General features: G+C 39.2%; 2 protein-coding genes across 2 annotated transcripts; both read right to left on the bottom strand.

Moving 5' to 3' along the window:
* Positions 1-1,059: 1,059 nt before the first annotated feature.
* LOC310939465 (cadherin-related family member 1a) lies at positions 1,060-11,967 on the bottom strand (the record flags this gene model as incomplete). The annotated part of the gene is made up of 17 exons (XM_083904231.1): positions 1,060-1,593; positions 3,267-3,521; positions 4,173-4,401; positions 5,742-5,809; positions 6,280-6,444; positions 7,517-7,669; positions 7,932-8,135; positions 8,223-8,323; positions 8,399-8,477; positions 8,577-8,720; positions 9,146-9,262; positions 10,293-10,379; positions 10,492-10,581; positions 10,793-10,843; positions 10,930-11,075; positions 11,402-11,497; positions 11,907-11,967. 17 exons carry the CDS (start codon positions 11,965-11,967, stop codon positions 1,060-1,062), a joined length of 2,580 nt encoding a protein of 859 aa, XP_083760357.1.
* Positions 11,968-14,403: 2,436 nt separating this feature from the next.
* On the bottom strand, positions 14,404-19,107 carry ghitm (growth hormone inducible transmembrane protein). Its single transcript, XM_083904095.1, has 9 exons — positions 19,041-19,107; positions 18,513-18,661; positions 17,744-17,846; positions 17,405-17,516; positions 17,156-17,297; positions 16,868-16,976; positions 16,461-16,649; positions 15,933-16,104; positions 14,404-15,802 (listed from the first exon to the last, which is right to left on the bottom strand). Exons 2-9 carry the CDS (start codon positions 18,642-18,644, stop codon positions 15,715-15,717), a joined length of 1,047 nt encoding a protein of 348 aa, XP_083760221.1. The 5' UTR covers positions 18,645-18,661; positions 19,041-19,107; the 3' UTR covers positions 14,404-15,714.
* Between the last annotated feature and the right edge of the window lie 4,445 nt (positions 19,108-23,552).

Here is a 23,552-nt window from a genome sequence, read left to right as displayed (position 1 = left end):
CAAGACGATACAAAGACGATACAAATATATGACTAGAGTTCATAAGATATATCATTTGTCTCAACTTATCTAAGACAGTCAATGAGTTGAGATTAAATTGTACATGATATCTATGACAGTTAATCAAACTGAATGTGCCTACATTTGAAGGCATTGGAGAATGTGGGTGGACCCTAAACACAGACTCTATTATTTAAATATCTCTAAAAGATTATGTCCAAGCAAGTTATTTACAATCCAAGTTTGAAAATAAAAAGGTTTATGACCACTAACCCATATATACTTCGTTAATATCCAATTTGATACATTGGAAATGTGTATTTTCATATACTGTATGCATATTCACAATAATGAAAATAATACAGTGCTGTACCTTTGCGTGTAAAATATATAAAAGCATTTAAACTCTACAAACACGCAGTCAGACGAACAGAAGCATCTCCGCTTACTGTGTTACTGTGAAAAGCTACAGTGGCACATAATTGTAATCATACAAAAGAGCAACGTCTCCGCTCTGGAGCGGCTGAAGTAACACAGTAAAAATATTATATAACACACGGGTCCTTTAGCACTTGATAACGAGCGGCGTTTGTCACCGGCGATATTTAGTTTGAGTAGATTTAGCGAATGGAACTCTTATTCTGTGATGAAAAAGTGTTTACGCTTTCCAGGGAGTTATGTAACTTGTGTAGACAGTGCAGTCTTTGTAATCCTCTTCCTGGGTAATTTACAGAGGTGCTTCTTACCACGAAGATGATGTAATCCCTCCTCAAGATGGCAGTGTTGAGAATGATCTAGGACTGCACCAACGGCAGACTCTGAGAGCTCTCTCCTCTCTTTATCTGAGCCAGTTCAGCTGAGAATGCAGTGGACCCTTCCTTGTTTTATATCTCACCTTAAGACATAAATATTTGTAAACCTTCCTGCTTTTTTTTTTAGCATTTACTCATGAGTGATGTAATGGTAGGTCCACTCAGAGCGTCCCGTACGAACTCTCGGGAACGACAGATGAGGTTAAGAGTCGTCAAAGAATGGACTGCAACCTTAAACCAGATGTGTCTAACAGTAATAACCTTGGTTGCTCTCGATGATTTTCTGCTCCAGCTTCATTTTAAGCTCGGACACTAAAGCAGAGCTGATGTTTCCCTCTTTTCGCCGGTTTGATTTGGCTTTCTTGGAGCCCAGTGCACCAGATATTGTTGGGACCGCGCGGGGCCTCTCACTGGCCCGCATGTTCGACGGCGGTGGAGGGGGAAGACAAGGAGCGCTGGGGGGCGAAGGTTTTGTCCGAGGGCTGCTGCCGTCCCGCTGAGGACTCTCTGGGTCGCTGATGAGGAACTTGTCTGAAGGGTTATAGAACTTGATAAGAGGCATCTTGAAGGTCCAGGGCTGCTGGTCCCTCTGTCGCCTCTTGATGACGCGACGCACGGGCATGATCCTGTTGGACTTTGAGTTGCGCATGTACATAGCCGTAGAGATCAAGACAGTCACCCCTACCAACACGCTAACGATAACAGTGACCATGCCTAAAGCTTTCATCGGATTGTCCCTACTTTTCATTAAAAAGGCCGCCATAGGCCCCTTGAGAGGCGTCTGTGAAAAAGCACAACATGAAATAGTTTAAATCAAGTCCAAGCGACTCGCACTCCAGATGTTACTGCAGCATTTGCCTTGAAGCATGCAAGCGTGAGAGATGGATGAGCAAAGCACTGACAGAGGAGGCCCAAACAACATGTCTACCAACACTCACACTCACTCATCCGTCTCCTCTGTCCTACCATCAAAGGACTGCTGATGCAAAGCTAACAAATCAGAGCAACACCACGGTAGTTTGTCGGGAATGTGTCTGACAGTGCGGTGCGTCACAGCTTCTCGTTGACATGTTAGCGGTGAGGAAGAAACGAGGATGATGACAGTTCATGAGACCAAAACAGAGTGAAGGGAATGGCTCAGTCTCAGTCGTACTCGATAAAAGGTGTTTTAAATCATTAAAGATGGAATATTTGAAGAATAGTACGTTTTAACAGACAAAACAAAACCAGTAGAAAAATAAATCTATCTTAAAAAGTGGTAGAGGGATCAGCAGTTTTTCACTTGATTCTGCGGATCACTTTAATATAGTTACTCTCCGGGTTGATTCGGGACTTTTTCACGGCGTTACAGTACAGGATTGTGGATATGCAGATTGTTAGTAAAATGAGGGACGTGACAATGCTGACACAAATCCCAAAAACAGTCAGCGGACGCTTGCTGAGGCCCATGATGTATGAAATAATTCGACCTTTGATCTGAAAAGCATGATACACAACACAGAAACAGAACCAAAAGTTATCTCATCATGAGGAGTGACTGAATGAACACACAATGAACACATGAAGAATTAGGAGAATGTGTGTAAATCAAAAATAATGGGTAATGTGAGTCAATGACAACTTTAAAGGATATTGTTTTGCATTGTTTGCATTTGTACGTCAAAACTACCAAAATGAGCAAAATCAGCATTTATCCTTCCAGGATCCAAGTTTTTATTTTTTATATATACACCCATCTTGCCTTTTTTTTTTAAGAAAAACTGAAGTTTCAGTGTTTTTGATTTAACAAAGAACTGACACTCAGCTGTTCCGACTAAAAATAAACCAAAAAAGAAAGTCATGTTAAAGCTTTTCCCAACCATTTCTAGTCAGAAAAGCTGTGACTGCAGAAACCAGTGTCTGCCAATGTTCACTGAAAAATGAAAAAAGGCACCAAATTGAACAAGCGCCAAGTTGCCACGACTCGTGTTTTTCAATGGCTGAAAAATCCTTTATAAATGCTTTATTGACCATTTATAAATGTCATTAGCAAGAGACACGTTTCAGTGAGTAAGTGCTGAAAAAAGTTCATCCAATATGTCCATTTATGAACTCTTAGTGGGTTAATAACCCTTAAGGGAAAATGTTTTGTCCTCTAATATTAGAGCATATATATTCGAGATTGCACTTTATGGTGTTTCCAGAAAATCTGTTTTTTCAAATTAAATTTTAGACAGACTGGCAAATGTCTTCTCAAAAATAACTAAATAGCTCCTTTAAAATTTTTAGGTATATGGTTTCATCTCTTCATGGGGAAAGTTGACAACATTATCCTTTAAAGAACATGAGGCAAAAGAAAAGTGAGGATGCTAAATTAGCAGCTGCGTAGCGTGACAATAATGCGTTTTATCATTAAACTGCTTCAATCTATGGCTCAGGCAAGCATGCTGGAGAGTCAGAGCGAGCAGGTCTTACCGCCTCAGTGATGTCGATGTTGACCACGGCGGTTGTGCTGAAGGACGGAGAACCTCGGTCGCGGGCCTGGACCACCAGAGACCACTTGCAGTCCTTCAGCTTGGTGATGTTCTGCACGATCTCCATGGACTTGATGTACGGCTTCAGCTGGATCTCGCCGGTGTCGGTGTTGATGTCAAAGGCGTTGTCAGGATCGGCCGTCATGATGTAGTACTCGATGACGTTGTTGGGAGACTCTGCATCGTCATCCATTGCCTGTAAAAAAAACAACAACAGTAATTTATTCAAGTTATAAAATTAGATACATTCAGTTTTGGAGGGTAGATGAGGGAATTTATGAACTGGTGAGCTGAAATTGTGTACATCTCTGTGGAGTTTCAAAAAGGCTTTCAAATATAAAATAATGAAGGATTATAATTTTGACATAATCAATTATACTTATTTTATTTTTTGCCAGACTCATATTCAAACAAATTGTTATACGTTGTTATTTATAATGTAATACGTAAAAAAACCATTGCATATGAAGTCATTAATGTATGATTAAAATGATCGTAAGAAAAGTATACGAGCCTTGTCAAACATTAGAGCTATTTTTTTACATATATGTGTATATACACATATACATATATATGTATATATATATACATACATATACACATATATACATATACATATATACATATATACACATGTACATATAATGAAGAAACTAGTCAGTCATGGTTTTAAAATACTTCATGGAAAACAACAAACACTTAAACAGAGAAACTGTTGGAAACTGTCTCACATTTCACTGCAATTATGTGTGCACTACACATGACATACTGTACATCAAACCTGTTGTATTGATGTTATATTATACGTTATACTGTATACCGTTATTGAAATAATTGCGTGACATACCTCCACTCTGACTGGCGCACCAATGATCATCGTCTTCTCCAGGAGTTCGCTGTCAAACTCTGGAGGGTGGTCGTTCATGTCGAGGACGGTGACGAACACTTCAGCCAGACTGTACTTCCCCTCCGAATCCTCAGCCTTGACGTAAAAGTTGTATTTGGATCGGACCTCGGCGTCCAGGCTGGTCCACGGCTGCGTGGAGATGAGGCCTGACGACGGGCTGATGGCAAACCTGCAGGTTCACAGCAGTTCCGACAGCGTATGAGTCACAACCGCAGCTGTGTGTGTGTGTGTGCATTATGAGTTCTAAACATCTCACACCTCCAGGTGTTTCTGTGATGGGCATCTTTAATTCACAGTGCAAGTGATATTTACATCATAACCTGTGAATCTCAACATGAGTCACTCCCTAATGGATTTATTGTAAAAAAGCTTCCCTTTTTCTTTTATTTTTAACTCTGGGAGCAAGTTGCAACATATAGTGATGTGTGAAGAAGTAAAGTCAGATGACTGAGCGTGCCAAAAATACATGGTTTGTCTGTGTAAACTGATGCTAAAATAATAATGATACTAAAAAAAGATCTCTAAGAATAAGTCATCTTGTTAATTTTTAAAAATAATAATATAATAAATTAAAATAACCACAACAGCAGCAGCAGGGACCACAGTAACACTTCACAAACACCTGGAATATGCTGGAGAGTAACTGGTTAATGTGGGCTTTGCATTTGTTAAGTTTTTATTGGAGCTGTAATCTAACATTTAAGGTATGCAACCTTAAAATTGTCAGACACACAATGGCAGGTGTACACTGACAGCTAATTTATTTAAGTCATTTTTACTTTTTTCATCCGTAAAATGTCTCCATATTTTTTTTTTTCCATGCACAGAATTTGAGATTTTCAGATTTCAGATGACAGACCGCACCAGTGTTCATCAAGATTTTCCCATTCAGTGAACAAAAAATGTGTTTGTCTTTAAATCCATTTAAAACACGTTATTATAATCAAATATTATTTTACACATGAGGGCACTGATGAACAAAATGTAAAGGCTCGGTTTCGTGCCTCTTGTTCCAACGTCGTGCTCATACTGCTGTTTTATTCATCCGTCTTTCTCTGTCTGTGAAAATTCACAAGTTGCCTGGCTCCTGATAACTTTCGCACAATTAACTCAGCTCGCTGCCTGCAGAGCTGGCATAAATTCGCACTTTTCCTTCATTGCACGCTGCCTTGCTTTTCAAAGCTGTTTCTGTGGCTCCAGCTGTCACACTGCATGCTAATTGGCTCTGCCTATATGAGACGGGCCAGGCGTACTATTTTTAACCCTCCAATCCAATTAGAAGATTAGTCAGTATCTCGCGGCCATTTTAGAGTGAGGTGTTTGTGTAGCAGTGGGGCCAATCGAACCCGGTTACCTGCTTACGTTCGAGTTTGATAAACACGCTGAATCTCGGAGCAGTCATGAGACTTAGCATAAAAATAGCTTAAGAGGTGTTATGTGGAAGTGAAAGGATCTGATCAAAGTAAATACAAAATGGAAGGTGTGAAAGTTTTTTTTTGTTTTACTCACAAATCTGATCCTGATCCATAAATTGTGTATTTGACTTCACCCCAAGACCCTGAATCTGGATCATGAGCCTAGAGGCAAAAAAATGTAGAAATGGTTAAATTAGAAGCACTGAAAAGATAATTACACATTACACAGGGATGTTTTTTTTTTAATCTCATGTATGGGACAGGCTATAAGTCTCTTCCTGTATGGAGGTGTCGGTCAGCATGATTAACCTTGGGGTAAAACAAAGCTTTTTACTCCGCACAGCTTGGCTATATTGTCTGCTGCAGGATTTAAACAGTATAAGATTAGTAGATTAAAGAAAACGTGTAAATGCTATTATTAATACTCTGAGAGCTCCGTGAACACAAAGCATAAGCCAACTCGTCACATGGAGACGTGAAGGAAACACACAAACAAAGCCAGAGAGAGAGGATGGGTCTGGGCAGCGACCACCTGCTTTCACCTAATGAACTGTGCAGAGCAATACACACTTATTGGAGGATTGCTGGATTATATAATCACTTTGGTCAGAGTTTAATCGTGACTGACGTACCGTCACAGAGACAACGCTGGAACCTCCAGGGGAGTTTTCAGGGACTCTGGCCATGTAAAAATCGGACGTGAATTTGGGCGTGTTGTCGTTCGTGTCCAGCAGGTTGATCAGGATGTCCGCCGTCGCGCTGAAATGCTCCGGAGTGTCGATCTCCACTGCCAGCAGCTGCACACAGACAGAGGCAAAGTGGGATTAAATCACTGCGGTCAATCAACTGATCAACATGAAGACTTTAATGCTAATTTTAGAATCACTGCCACACATCAAAATCACTGTAAGAGTTGTTGTGTTGGAATAATTATGACTACATTTAAAGGGGACATATTAAACCCTATTTCTCCAAGTTAACCTAGTTCCCTGGTGTCCTAATGAACATGTCTGTGACATGCTTTGGTCAAAATACCATAAGGATGAAGCACCACAGCAGTTCAATTACCCTGCCAAAACAGCCCTGTTCACAACGCTCTGTTTAGTAGTATCTCTTTAGGTCCACCTTAAAAAAAAGTAAAACGAAACAGGAAATGACATCAGCCACAGAGGCTACTGGGAGCTAACAGCAGTTTGCATTTGGAAAAGTGATCATTTGCAGGCTCTAGCAGGCACATTGCTGTCATATATAACATGTATCCACTGGACAGATAAATCATCTGACGCTGGAAGTTTGTGTAGGACTCTGTGCTGCACTGTGGAGACAAGAATAGAACTTTTCGTGGACTTCCATTTCTGCCCTCTGGCAGCACTCTTGTGTGTTTTACGGACAGAGCGGAGCTCTGCGAGACATTAATTCATGAAATTTAGCGCATTGTGACGTCCCAATGAGTGCGGAAGTCAACATCGCGTGTTTCATCTCCTGTACTCAGACTGAGGAGGACCACAAAAACATGAGAGAGTCATCTTTTTTCACACTTTGCTGACTGATAGGGCCTCCAGAGTCCCAAATATAAGGATTTAAATAATTAAAAAGTTGATTTTGCATAATATGAGACCTTTAAGTGCAAGGGATATAACGACACAACAGATAATATACAGTTCATATATGAAAGACGTGGACAAACTAAATTAATCAACGTTTTGATACAAGCCATTATGAATCACTTGTGTCAAACTGCAACAAAAAGGAAAAGTCCTTTGAATATTCATACACATCAAAAAATATATCAGGAAAAAGACATTTATTGTAAGCTAATAATTGTAATTGTAAATAATTGTTTAAAGATTAAATATAGGTGAGTCTCACCTTAAAAGCCAGAGTTGTTCCTTTTTCATAGTCGATGCCAGATGTGTCTTCCACAATGATGGTCACCTGAGCTTCATTGAGGACAGTCTGGGGAACCACTCGCAGCACTCGACTCGGTCCCACAAGTCTCAGTTTAAATTTAGCATTAGCTCCCTGCAGAGACAATGAACAGCGGGACGTAGGTAACTGTGAATCATTATAGTAAACATGAGTGGAGCTGCTGAGAAACATTATGTTTGATTATGATGTGTGATAGACAAAGGCAGGATGGAGAGGGGAAACATGATGGCATGATAGGTCTTGAGTGAAAGAAAAAAAAACTGCCGGTAGTAAGAGTACATTTAAATCTAATCTCGAAATGTTTAGGAGAAGTGTGCACACAAATAAATCAAATGAAATGTGGGAATAAATCTACCTGATCGGAGTCGTTGACAGTGATCTTAAAGCCACGGAGTATTTCTCCAGCAGGCGGATGCTCGTACATGGTCACCTCAAATTTGCTCTGTGGTCCGTTTTCTCCATAAAAGGTTGGCGGGTGGTTATTGAGATCCACCACCCGGACGGTCATCGTGGTGATGTCGAAGTCCAACAGCTGGTCGTTGGGTCCGACCTCCGACGCCTGAAAGAGAAAATGTGACGTTGAGTCAGTAAGAGAAGCAAATGAACAGATATCACAGTGTGATTGATTAAGAAAAATAAACTTTACCTTGACTTTAATTTCATATAATTCATTCTTCAGAAGAGATGGATAAGTTGTCAGGGTGATACATCCGCTGGTGCTATTGATGTCAAAGACGCCATCACTGCCTGAAAGGCGATGACACAAGAACTGTTTGTGTGTCCATGAGACGGATCACAATGTTTAAATTGTATGTTTCTTACCATTCATGATGGAATAGTGTACGGGACGAGGACAGCCTTGATCTCCGTCTTTAGCATACACAGTAAATATCTCAGAACCCTGGAAGATGAACAACATTGACTGAATGTAAATCAAGTCAGAGCCTACACAGATCTAACATAACTGCAGCGTGTACAGAGTTAAAGAAACAGGACTTACAGGGACTGAAACTTCATAGACGTAGCCAAAGTAAGGGGTTCCAATAAAGGACGGAGGCATGTCCTGGGCATCGATGACATTGACTGTAATGGTGGCGGTGGAGGTCAACACCTGATGCCTCCCTTTGTATTTTCCTCCTCCATCCTGAGGAAAACAATGAGGTAAGGCTTAGTGCATCCTTCTTTTTGCATGATTTACGATATACTGCTACACTATAGTAACAATATAGTTCTGCCATTCATACATGACATGACTTTACAAAATAAACCAAAAACAACCACATGACATCTGTTTTATAAGATAAGATAAACCAACTTATTTATATCAATGATTAAACCAACATTGTATATGTATGTGTGTCTTTTATTGGCTTCAATCTCCCAGTATCTGATTCGTCTACAGATACAAAGAACTGAGGTAAAGTGTCTCATGACCTTTGTTCCTCAACAGATTCTTCAGATACAGTAATGAACACCAGTTGATTAATAAAGGATAAATCTGAAGCCTCAAACACTTGGTTGAATGTGTGTGTGTGTGTGTGACAAAAACAAACAAATGCGGCACCTCACCTTTGCAACCACCGTCACAAAATGCGTTGGCGTGGTCTCGTAGTCCAGAGTCTCACCCGGTTTGACTCTGAGGATCCCACTGTGTCCATCGATGATGAACTTGGCAAATGAGGAAGTCTGAGGAGATGTTTATGACAACAACAACAACAACAGATGCATGTTTTATTTTTGACTTGTGCTTCACTTTTAAACACATTTCCACCACGAGAGTTTTGTCTCACATAAACAGACTGCACCAAACCTACGGTAAGCTCTTCTTGAGCCTTCAATGCCTTGCTTAAATGTAATTGAAATTTAATCCACAAAAGGTAACACCATTTCCAGACTGCTCGATCTCGCACACGTGAGCGCCAGATGGAGCGATTTGACAGAATCTATACGAGTGTGACATTAATAATAAATTATAAATAATAATTTAGATTAATTGCAAAGTGTAAACAGGAAAAAAAACTTTAAAAGTGTAGCCATAAAAAGAAAGTGTAAGTGAATGGATGAAAATAGTAATGAGTTAAATAAGGGTTTAAGAAGTGATAAACATGTTGTGAGCAGGTAGTTAATGACATAAAAACTGATGTAGATAAATGACAAATGAATTTAAATGTAAATAAATAAAAATTAATGGGGAAAATACAAACAAATGTCTTCAATGTTCAATTTGAGTAGTATTTCCTTTTCTTTCCATTTGCTTCAGTTTGTCTTGTGTTTTATTTTATGTCTTTGTCTTGCAATGTCAAACTACTTGTCCTGCATTTATGTTTGTAATTTTTAATGTGTTTCATTGGCACTCAGTTGGTGACTAAAGAAATTAAACGTGTGGCGATTCAGCCCGAGGCTAAATAATGACAGGTCCATTTGTGTTTAGAAAAATCTTAGAATCACATCTGAAATTGTTATTTTCGGTCATTTTTATGTCCTTTTATGTGTTTGCTTTTTTGTATTGTTTTGTGTATTAATGCAAGAGTAAAAGCGGCAAATATGCAGTGAGTGAAAAGGTATAAATTATGTTTTACAAACAACAGGAAATAGTCTGTTCTGATTGAATACAAAGGAAATAGACATGTAATATTCATATTTATATTTATTATAAGATATCTTTTTTTTTACCTTTGTATTCGACTACTTCTATTCAATAAAGCAGATCAATTACCTGTAGATGATACGAGACACTGCCTCCTGAGCCCAAATCCTTATCTAATGCTTGAACTCTGTAGATGCTACTTCCTGGAGTGGTGTCCTGGTAAAGAAACAAGATATTTTATTATTGTCCTTAAAATAAAATAACTACCATTTATTATTTGCTTGACTCAGAAAGACATTAGAAACATCATAATAAGAACATTTTGTACCTCCGGGACATCGACGAAGAAAGGCGGGTTTTGAAATTCAGGAGCTTCATCATTGGCGTCAGTGACAAACACTCTCACTGTCTCAATAACCTGAAAGGACAAATAATATATCTCTAAATAAAGCCTGTGTACATACATTAATTTTCTTTCTTGGAGTAATTATCACACGAGTATCTTTCACAAATCTGTCTATTTATATTTGATTTTACAATTACCACCTAGGGTTATACCAAAAACTGTGAAAATGTAATGCTGTGTCGGTATAGACCAAAAAATGTCACATAAAAATGTGAGAACTTACTTTATTTCGACCATCTGTTATGCTCACGAGCACTGCGATTTCATCTTGTTTCTACAAATAAAAGGACACGCGCGTCACGTCGAGCCACACCGACGACGACAGATGCTCAACACAAGGGTCTCATTAAACAGTCTCACCTCCCTGTCGAGCTCCTGAATTAGAGTCACGTTTCCAGACTTGGGTTCCACCCTGAAATATTCTGTGGAGCCCAACTCAAAAGTGAGCCCGTATCGCACCGAGTCGCCCTCTGGATCTGTACCGTTCAGGACGTATATGTGTGCGCCTAAGAGGACACAGGTGACAAAGTCAAGATTTAGTGAAAAACAGGGACTTTTTTTGATTTGTAATTAATAAAAGAACTCTGTTCACATTCGGTGTGAATGACACATTTGATAATCTAGTCAGATGAGCCACCACCCTTATTGTTTTTCTCCTCCTAAGTCTCGAGGCACGTCACAATCCAAAAGGTGTCACAGTGATTAGCAGGAGCCTCAACCCAGTGCCATCATTTCATTATAGGATAAATATCTTGAATATCACCTCACAGTGAAATGAACAGGACCTCCTTTTCTTCTTAAAAGCATCATCAGAGATACATGTGACACTTACCAACTGGTGTGTCCTCGGAGATGCTGAAAAAGGCCATATTCCCACTGGTGCTGCTGGGTCCATTATCATAAAAGTACGGAGCATAGTCCAATTGCCCTTAACAAATAAACATGCTCCGCGTTATTTGAGTAGAATGAAAATTATACAACCTTTGCAGCAAATGTACTGCACATAGTGTGCACCACATACATCATGTATGGTTCACTTTGTAAGGGAAATACTATGTGGTTAGGGGATAAATGAAGTGATAAAGGTTGCACTCACTTGCTAAAAAGGGCAGGAACCGAAGGCAGGGAGGAGGAGGAGTGTAGACATGAGTTATACATACACATATTTCAATTTCTACTATCAAAATACAAACACACACATTGAACCACACGAGTAGCAAGAACAGTCCACACTAAGATGGACATGCCCTCTGAGTGTGCAGGAGGATTAACCAGATAAGAGCGAGGCAAGGAGTCTTAACCACAAAGACGAAAGGCAAAAGAAAAACAGCACCTACCAAAGGTGAAATGAAGCAGGAGGAGAAACAGTAAAGCATTCGTTTTCTTTTCTTTCTTCATCCTGGTGGGGAGGTAAGGCTTGGCTGGCTCATGTGGAAGGCCTGGTGGAGGGAGAGCGAGCTGTGAGCGTCGAGCACCTTCTGAGAGCGTCTCAGTCACTCAGGAGGAAGAGGCTGGGACGAGATTCTCAGGCACTAATCCCAGTGACGCATCCCTTTCTCCGTTCCTCAGGCATCTTCCACGACGCTGCTCCCACTCTCATCTCTCCTGGAAAACTGGAGAGTTCAAGTTTTTCACACAGTCCGTGAAGAGGTGTGAATAACACTTCTCTGCACACATGACTATGTTCACTCAGAATAGAACTGAAGGCAATAACAATTTAGCTTGAGAATACTAACACAACGGTAATCATTTTGATACGGTGAGGTAATATTGTGGCAACACCACCCTATTTCTACAGCTTTGTAATGCAAATGATGCATGCACATTCTATTGATAATACCAAGCTACTACAAGGTAATTATTATATATATATATATAGATATATATATATATATATATCTATCTATACAGATATATATATATATCTATCTATATATATATATATAGATAGATATATATATATATAGGCTATTACTTCCTATTACAACATTATTACAGTGCCCAAATCCATGCATTAATCAAGGGCTCTATAGCGCCCCCCTAAGGTGAATACAGAGCCAAAATTGAGTCCCACGAATTTCATGAAACTTGGTGGGAAGATGTTATAGCCCAAGAAAAAACTAAATAGTCTAAGGAACATGAAGTCTGCCATTTTGATTTTTGGCATCCATTTTGGCAATTTGCACCCTATGTAAATGAGCGAACTCGTCTGAGCGCCTTCACATTAGCAACATCAACGTGACGTTCAGGTGACGCACATGTACACGTCACTACTCTGCAGCCAATGACAAATCTACTATGTTCACAAAATTAAATGCTGTACCCAGTACTAGGTTTACAATTTTTTGCTATAATATGTGGCTTATATATATATGTTATTAGATAATAGTACAGATCTAACGGTTATCAATTGGTCCATAGGTGGAGTTTATTTGTCATTTTTTCCCCGACACTTTTAAAAAGCTAATCTGCTTTGTTTTAATTCAGTGTGAATTGCACAGTCTGGTCAGATGATCGATTCTGACCAACTTTCTTTCTTGTGGCCATCGTTTTCCTCATGCTGGCGTTTTAGAGGTCACATGAGCAGGTCCCACTGGCATGAGCTTCAAATGGCTGATCTCTTTGACAGCGGCAGCTCAATGACCACCACAGGTCTGAGCTGTCTTTGTGGATCTCTGATGCACTCATCGTCAAGAGGCTTGCTTTGGCTTTTGCAGTCTTACTTTTCCAGGGAGACCCAGGGATCTGTCAATCACTCACAACATAATGTGACCCAAAATGGTGGGGGGGGGGGGGTTTCGATGCAATTTTCACTTTGGCCTCAAAGGAGTTTTTTCTTTGTTTAATTAATAATATCAATCACATTCAGCTATGGGCAGGTATCATGTGAGTATATGTTTGGCTGCTGGTTGAGCGTGATTTTCTCACTGTGTTGACTTACTCACTTTGAGGTGTTGACTTGTGCCTTCCTGCATTTACACGTACAAAAATAGCATGTGACGTTCAGGTGACACACTCGCCCATGTCACTGATCGGCAGCCAATGAGAAATTTACTCTGTACACAAAAATAAATACTGAATCCATGCATGGTACACACTTTTATAGTGAGATGAGTAATACAATTTTACTATTTTATTGATGTTTTACAATTATATTATGATGACAGATTTATTATCAAATGGGTAAAAATAATGTTTTGTGTTGTCTGTACTTTATGGAAGCCATATTTTTTCCCCTTGTTGAGGGTTTGTTTGAGGATGATGAGTAGAGCCTCTTTGATTTAAAACACTGACTGTACACGGAGTATGATGTTGTTGCTATTTTGTTTTGTACGTCAGAGCCTGTTTGTCTGTTTCTGTTCATATATTTTAGTTGGTGGGTGTTTCTATATGTTTTTTGGACAGTAAATAACTGCTTTTATTAAATCCAGAGAGCCTCAAATATGTACTAAATTATTTAATAATAGTATACCTAAGTTGGTCTTGGTACAGTTGTTGTGTTCAATTGTTTCTTGTTGAGGTGAGCTATTTTGGCCAGATGTCCCTTGAAAGAGATTGTAATCTCAAGGGAATGTCTGGTAAAATTAGGATTAAAGAAAAGTATTTTGTTCTCTTATTTAAAAATGTCCATCATCATAGTGTGCGTATCTGTTGGTTTGATAGTCAATGGCAAACTGCGAGTGGATGCAGCTGATTATTAGCTGCTAAATATATAACAAATTTAAATTTAGACTTGTAGGTATGCAAGTATATGGTAAACACAGAAATGTTTTGAAAGTACTTGTGAAAATCCTTTTATTTTGGGTAATTTTTGGGTTAATATAGTAAAATTGTATAACTATAACACACTTCTTTTCAATTAGCAGTGAATACCTTGGTCATCAATTTGAAAATGACACACAGAATGTGACTTTTATCTGCAGTAGATTGCATTTCCCATCTCATCCAATCTCACTCATCGCTGTGTTTATCCCTCCCGTCTGCATGGGATTTTCAATTCACAGTGTCTATAAATCGCAAGCGTCATAAACACAAACCTGATCTAAGAGATTGCCATCCGTGTGTATGTGCTTTGATGAAGCACCTGCATATTTACAGATGTTAGCATCTGCTGCAAGTGCCCTGGCTTGTAGGTTTAATTCTAGAGGAGCAGGCAGATGGTGGACAAGAGGATTACTGCTAAGCCTTTGTCGTCTGCTGCCACACACTGACTGTTTGCAGGCGTAAATACAAGGTGGACTCCCCGCTGGTCCCAAACAGTCATGGTCGCTCCAGAAACTACTGTTTGTATGCATGTACAAAACAGCAATAAATTAACACCAACATTATTGCACTCATTTTGGACGCAGCTCACTATTGATTATACTTCCTGCTTAAGTTTTGAGTACTGGAAGCTACTTTTGCACAAGTACATTTGAAATATCACTGCTTGTTGAAGTTAATAGACTAGCCCATGATATAACTGGTCTTCTTCCAAGTGCTAGAAGCTAGCTATAACATAGCTAGCCTTCAGTTAGCATCAAAGCTCAAAAAGGTGTTTCTTGCGGTCCATCGTAAATTGTCACCATTATAACATTGTTGAAATGATGGTTACAAAAATTGTTAATATGTTCGTTGCCACTTTGCAAACAGAAGAATATAAAAGGAGTTGTAATTTAGAAAGTACATTTATTTATCTTTTGATTCTAAGGTGTTGTTTGGAATGAGTTTCTGATAAATACATGGACTAAGCCAACCCAGAAGTACAGAAGTGCAATATCACTGGCATTAACTGCGAGTATAGTCAACATTAGTGACTTTCTGTTTCATACGACTGATTCTTGAATTCTTGAGGAAAATAAATAGAAAACATATAGAGGAATACAAAGGACAGGTTAATACATGCAGACAGATCAAATCCATCTGTAAACCCTCACATAAACTGTGTGTTACCAATGTACAACATTTCTTCTCAACTTGGACTGGTAACCTGACCCACAGAACCCATTCCTCATCTTCACACAATTGCACAGCAGCCATGTTTATTTACTAGTTTGATATTAACTGCCTCTCAAATGACATTTGGCTTATGCTGCTGGTAAGAAAACATGGCTTTGATCTGTTATGTGTAGGGTAAAACTGAAGCTAAAGTCAGAGTTGTGTCATTCACTTTCTTTTGCCGCCACCACCGTTTGCCAGAATCATCACCAGCCTCATGAAGATGTTCAGTGTGTCCATGTAAATCCCCATACACCTGCAAGATGAAGAAATGAACATGCACACTTAGTCTAAGATCATGAATACACATTTTCACAAGGTTTATATGGTATATCTGAAATCCACAGTAGAAGATCAATTGTTTATATGTGCTGGGAGAGACTTACGCGTTGATGGGATCAAATTTCTGTACAGCATAAAGTGGATATGTTTCTGCCTTCTTGATGACTTTCTGTGTATCGTAGAGAAGGAACATGCTGAACAGGACCAAGCCTCCGTAGATGGCGATGGAGTACAGTCCTGCTCCAAAGGCCGAGGTGGGAGGCAAGAACATTGATCCTGGAAAAAAGATGTGAAATAATCAGCTCCTTAGGTTTTTACATCGACTTAATTGACACCATTATAATTTGCATTTTTGCACAAATTGTCCTACAGTGTTCAGAAACTGAGCTATCCAAGAAAAAGCACTTAGTCATAGCTGCAAGATTTTTTGTCAACACAGTAACTGCCACTATGTATACATGTTGAGTCTAATGCATAGAGCTATAGTGTTTCTTCATGGAAATTAACATTTTAAAAACCTATCATTCATTGACTTTATTCAGATCGCTGCTTGTAGCACAGCAGAGCACTTTCACTATTAACTGTAGCACATCAGAGTGAGACTTTAAGAAGTAAAACTGAAAGATACTCACCAATAGAGGAAGCAAAGACCACTCCAAAGCCGACAGCCAGTGGGCCACCCATATTGAGGAACTTCTCGCTTGGGGCACACATGGCTACAGTAGACAGACCTCCCACAATGCCTGCTGTGTACCAAGCAGCCCTCATCATCAGAGGCCCTCCCAGGAGAGTGAGAGGCGCAATGACGGCACCCATGACACCTGATCAAAACAATTAAAAATCACATTCAAAAACAAACAAACAGACCTGTGCTATGCACCTTGATCTTTGTAGGTGTTTTACATACACGTGCAGTTGTTTCTAGCTGATGTTATATGTGACTGCCATCTAGTGTTTAAAAGAGGCAACTACAAAGATGAATTAAACTGAGTAGAACATTACACATTCATATTACTCCACAGGACATTGTGTGACAAACCTGCATGCAGCATCCAGGCGAGATGTTTGGGCACAGGACTATGCTCATATGAAATGGATCGGACCAACATGCCGGCACCAATCATGGCTGCAAAAGTCGCTCCAATTGCCTGATGTCAGAGGAAGGAGCCATTAATATTAGTAACCTAAATATTATTGTAAATAAGTCGAATATCTTTTAGTTATTATAACAAGTTATTTGGTGTATTAGCTTCCTACCTGATGTAAAAACAAAAATGTAACACTGAATAGTGAATTCAAATCTTCATCTGTGTGTTATTAAACTTACGATCCAGGATCCTCTCATCATCAGACCCATAATTGCCGGGGTCCTGCTCACAGCTACAGCTGACAGAGCCGTCAGTCCAATGCTGCCTGCAAAGTACATGTAGGTGGAGTGAATCCTGTCCTTCACATACTGAGGCCAGATCCTGCACAAAGGAGGAGTCAAACAAAGGTTAATAGTGGACATATTAAAATTGACCTTTGCGTCAAAATCCAAAAACAGCCAATAACCTGGCCCAAAAAGATTACTCACATTGCTTTCTCAATGGCACCGACTTCACTGGACATGCCAAGTCCATAGTAGCACAAAGCTCCAAGGCCAACTGCTGCACCTCCAGCCAGAAATATTCTTCCCATGCCGTCAACTAGGAAGAGAACAAAAATAATTGTATACATTTTTCATTATCTTTTCACATTGCACTATACTGCAAATTCAAATACTTAATTGACAGTGATAGATAATGTTTAATTTGTGCTTCATCACAAATAAGTCATTTTACTCGTATCAAAGAAGGCTTCTGTCAATGAGATCTAGTTTTGAATATAATTTTAAGTCATTTAATGGAGAAAGAGTATATGTCACAGTATTTACTTCTAATGGCTGTGTCTGTCGCTGGCTTAAAAGCAGCTTCTTTGATCTGGTCTCTGGTCGTCTTCGCACGACGAAAACCAAATCTGGCCTTCGATGAAAAAACCTGGTTCAAGGAGAACATGCATTAACAAAACAACAATGACAGATCACATACTGCAAATCAGACATTTTCAATGTACAGTTTTAGAGAAATGTTTAAATAAAAAGTCCCATATCCACACCGTTTATTGACCTAGTCAGTCAAAACATTTTCCATGTTTTGACTGACTAGGCTGTGTACTACTACTACTATTTGTGCCGTACAGCTTTAGAGCAAATTCTATTAAACACCCCATATTTACACTTTTTAAATGGAAAACATATAAAAATCAAGGAATGACAATCATAATAAGTCAATGTATAGTGACAACTTTTCAACATTTCATCAAGAGAGAAGATCAAATGAAACCAAAATACACTAGTTACTCAGTTAATCCAGTTTGTCATTAAAACATTTATATCACTGCCAATATATCATATTAGTAAAGATGACAATTCATTTATTTGCTAAAGCCCTTGAACCTGGCTGAAGCTAATGTTCAATTAGAGACTTCAAACTTGCAACAGGGAATAATATCCTGTTTACAGACTACCTCACATTTACTATACTTCTAGTGAAATTGTTAACTTTGTTTCTTATGTAAATCTATGGTTTGTAAATGGTAATGCAGTTTTTGGTGAACACATGTTCAGAAAACCTTGTGTGTTGGTATTCATAATTCTACCGTACCTGCTGGGGCCTGATCCCAGGTGTACAGGTCTTCAGGATGGGTGTTCTCAGGGCAGAGGAGCCCTGCCTCAGCACGGGATGGAGCCCGGCCATGGGGAGACTCCTCAGGCACGTCAGCCTCGCCACCAGCATGTTTACTGTCGATTAACCTGAGAGATTGAAACCGCGTCACTAACGCAGTATAATTCAATGTTATGATGAGACATTGCTGTCTGTTTGAGCACGTGACAGTCACAAAAACAACTGGGCTACAAAGTTTAAAATAACATTAAAATAGCACGGGCAAACACGTGGAGACAATTAGGTTTTTATCATCACATTACACAACAGTTAAGTAAGCTAACCGCTAACCAGTTAGCTAGCATGGTGCGCCAACGTCCAGACACATTTACGGCTATAAAGTCCCTTGGAAACGGCAGATATTGCGGTTTTTATTAAACAGTATAAACGAACTAAACATCACCAACACATTCAATGTTCGACCATGATTAGTCTCAATGTAAGTAGTTGTTAATTTAACACACTTACCCGAAGAGGAGCGTTTGTTGTTCACCTTCCTAAATGCAAGTGCGCAAGAATCTGACGCAACTGTTTTGCAACCTTCCTGAAAATTCTCTCTACGTCATCTTAAAGCGACGGGGTTACATTACATTTACAATTGGAATTTGGAAGCGTTTCAAAGTCAATCCGCGTTTAAAAAACCTTGAATGTAAAAGCATGATCGTGTCATGAGTAAACGTCAAAGTAGCACATTGATATTAGTTTTTATTACACAGGTTTAAACCGTTAAATTGCACCATTATGTCAATTGTCTTGCTCAGGGACATATATAGACGTGCATAGATAGGAATTTAACCCACAACCTCAGAATATGAATACTTTTGATACTTAAATACAGTAAATGTCACAAACAATATATAAAGTAATGTTAAAAAAAAGTCACTTCAATTTCTACCAAAGTCATTTTCTAGTAAGATACTTTTACTCAAGTATCCCTGTAAGGTACTTCATACAAACCACACACCTGCTCCCACAGGACGCACTAAGTGTTTTTTACCACTAGGTGGAGTGCTGCCACTTTTTTCCCCCTCAACATCAACTCCAACACAAACATAAACTTTGCCCAAATAACTACGGTTTCAGGACAAAACCCTGTTGTTTAGTGGGACGTTACTTACACGTAGTGATGTAGCGTGTTTGTGGAGCGTTATTAAAGACTACAAAATATGCCGGGTGTGTGGGTGTGAGTGTGAGGGTTCATATAAAGCGACGCGCCTCCAGTCCTGTCTTAAACTCCGCTCCTGTCCAAACTTTTCCCATGTGATTCCTAGTGTTGGACGTAACGTGGAGCTTCAGTGTGTCGCGCAGCCTCCTCAAACATGATTCCACCTGATCAACAGGTTCCACACACACGTTTAAATGCTCTGATTCTTATTTTTTGCATTGGATTACTCTTTGGTGAACAAATGGAATACGCGTCTGTCCGGAGTCGCTTCTGGAGGAAAGGCTGATCAGCTTCACTGATGAACCAAAAGCGGGACGCGGCAGCTGATTGTTATGGTCTGTATTATGAAACAACGAGTTAGAATAAAACTTTTTTTTTAATGTGTCACTAAATCCTACAAGATTTCAAGGAGATTCGTAAATAACGAGGCTCCTGCAAAGTCAGTGTAGAGTGGGACTCTCTGACAAATAAGTCACTTAAGGGAGATGATTTGCATTAAGGAATCTCCTTATTATGAAAGCGTGACTTTGTTAACTTCTGCATGACTTAAGCTCCTCATTTACCCTCTGTTGAACTTAAAACATGACTTAATGGCAAGTTTGCTGCTCTTAATTTACAGCACCATTATGCATACACATGTTTTTGACTTTATACTAACCAAACTAGTTCAATATATCTCCAAATATTCTAGTAAAATGGCATTATAATTTGATCCCACACAGTTGTGAGTGACTTCATGAAAGGGCTTGTAACCATAGCCCTCTATGTGATGATATCAGATATGGATGAAAAAAATAAATACATGTGGAACTGACCTAGTAAATAAGCGGACACAAAACTTTAGGGATGTGAATCTTTGGGTGGCTGACGATTCGATTCAAAATCGATTAAAAAATCGATTCTCGATTCATACGATTCTCCATTCAAAAATTGATACAATGCATAGTGTGTTAAGGCAAATTATGGCATCAAAACAATACAGTTTGTATAAGATAATGTGATCACACAAAGGCAAACTTAAGACGAAAGTTAACATTTATTCATTCAAAACAAATAAAAACTTACTTACTGTACCAAAAAAAAGCTTTGGCTAGCTGCCTTTTTCTCCGAGAACTGTTCACAAAAACACAAACTGGTGTTTTGTGTGGTTTTTCAAAATAGAAACTTTTAGTTGTCCTTACATCGACAATAACGCTTTATTATCACGGTATAGTTAATATGTGGAACCCCATTCATAGATTAGTGCATTGTGTATCATATATCACAATTGGAGGCTTTCTGTTAGATTAACTTGAGAGTGCACAAAACATAATAACATAAGCCAATATTTTATTTGTTTTAAAAACCACCAAAAGACACAAAGAACAGTTTTTGTGACCCGGACACACCCCTCCCGGCCTAAACAACCCAGACACACTTTAGCTTTCATTCCAACAATTTCATAGGACCAATAAAGATACGTTATAATCATATTTAATGATTAAGTTTGAAATGCACCCTATTTGAGGCCAATACGTCGGTGACTTATCGTGGAAAATCACTATATACAGCTACCACATGTATTCTTATGGCATAAAATACAGAGTACAACATTATAGATATTAACTTAATGCAACCGGGAATATTACGAAGATAGACACCACTGTATAAGAAGAAAATAATATTTACATCTGACAAATTCCAATCACACAAAAGTAAATTGTGACCCAACACCCTCCTAATGTGAAATAATGTAAGGAAAAATAAAACCTTCATGGTGTTGGGATGGGACATTGAGAGACATTCACTGCACATTCACATCACAGTCCCAAGTAGGATGTGCTCGGCTGAGTGCCGTTTAATTTGCCTTCGTATGTGATGTACATTAAATAAAAGGCAGCTATTAAAAGCGTTTGTTACAAGATGATAAATAGTGCAGTGGCGGTTTTGTTATGAGCTGATGATCAAACGTGTCATATGCCTCAGTGGTTTGTGAATATTCAAGAATGTCAGCTCATGTGTGTATTTTTTCTTCTTTTTTTTTTACTTTACACAGCAGATGTAATAAGCCAAGATAATTGGTCGACATCTAATTTACCGTATAAATGACAAAACCTCAGACCACTTATTTTCTTGATGAATTGATGTAGATTTTTCTTATTTCAGATCATATTCAGAGAAAACTACAACTGCTTCAAATATCGTGTTGTACATGTAAGATGTTTGTTAGTAAGCAGTCCCTCATGTCATCCCTCCATGGACAGTCAATGGAGAAAGTAAACTGCAGAAATACTATGAAGTACAGTAACTGCTATTTTATTCACATCCTCTGTCCATTCACCTAAATAACCTGTGATTGTGTTCACACAATGTGAAATGACAAGAAACTGAGCAACTTCCTCTGATGCAGCCGACTGACTGACCAGTTCCAGTTCTACATGACTTGTAACATCCAGGGGCTTAGTCACTGACCCAAGTGACGTGTGAATGACCTGGGAGTTTATGTTCTGTGATCTCAATGCACAGCTGGGTTTAGACTCACTCCTGTGTAAAGGGACCTTTTGTGGTCGAGGCATGCGGCAGGGTGGTGCAAGATGGAGCTTATTTTTCCTCCCGGTGAAAACGTGTCCCAGCGTACCAGCTGCTCACCTTTTCATTACAAGCCGTTCCACGTCAACAGTGCTCTATTGGAGCCCGAAACTTACCATTCCCTCCCAGAGAATTTCACAGGCAGCAGCCAACCATTCCCCATGTTTAGACTGTAGTCACTCAGACTTGCTTCTGTGCTCAAAACTCACCCAGGACAGAAAGCTGCTTTGGGATGTCAGGACCTGGGCCTCCAGATGTGTGACAAAGACAGACAAAGATTCACGCTTATCACAATCCAGAAAATAATGGTTATGTATGTGGCTTTTCACTTCTGCTGCTTGTTTCGTGTTCTATGTTGCAGTTGTGACTTTAAAGGTTGGTCTGCTGATTATTAGCAGCAGCAGTTTTACTAATGAATCAGGCCTGAGGCAAGGTCTGCTACTATTTAACAGTGATCCAGACACACTCAGGATTCTGTTTGCCCCCTTTCAAAGCTGGTACAGACATCTGTCCTTCCAGATTCAATTAAGCGCAGGTCTGAACACCCCCATCCATCCTGAATGCGACCCCAGATCTGATCACAGAAACATGAGGCCACATTCCTGAGCTGCATGACAATCTGCCCTCAGAATGCAACAGAATTGGTCTCCTGAGATGACGTCATCTGCCCAGGACTAATCAGTGGCCATTCATTTATTTGCAAGCACTGCCAAAATATGAACACTGTTGTCATATGATTTCCACAAAAAAACATTTCAGCTCTCTATCACTCACTTATTTGCAGTCAGACATGGTAAAAGAACATTTTGTTCTTGCACACAGTAACGAAATCTGTGTACAGTCGTCGTTCATTTGATTGGACAATAGACCTGTATGCTTATTTATATGAATTCCGAATAGTGACATTTCCACTTTTCTCTTTCTTGTTTCACGACCCAGGAACACTGGAAATAAAGTACACAATAAAAGAGCCAAATCTGAGCGAACCTCAAGAGAATGTTTAAAGTATTTGCTAATAGTCATAATGAAAGCCACCTTCATCCTCATTAGACTGCCCACTGTCTGCCCTCTGCAAACTTATAAATGTACAGAAAATCCTCCAGGCTCACTGCTCTACAATTTATGACTCCAGTTACAGCACCATGCAGCTTTACATTGTTCTGCATTCGAACATGTGTTGCCTTCAGTCTCAGTCTGTACGTTAAAAGCACAAAGGAACATTATGGGGAAGCAGCAAGTCATTAGTC

This window comes from Microchirus variegatus (genome assembly GCF_963457635.1).
Source record: "Microchirus variegatus genome assembly, chromosome: 17".
Lineage (NCBI taxonomy): Eukaryota > Metazoa > Chordata > Actinopteri > Pleuronectiformes > Soleidae > Microchirus > Microchirus variegatus.
This window is presented reverse-complemented; position numbering and strand designations above follow the sequence as displayed.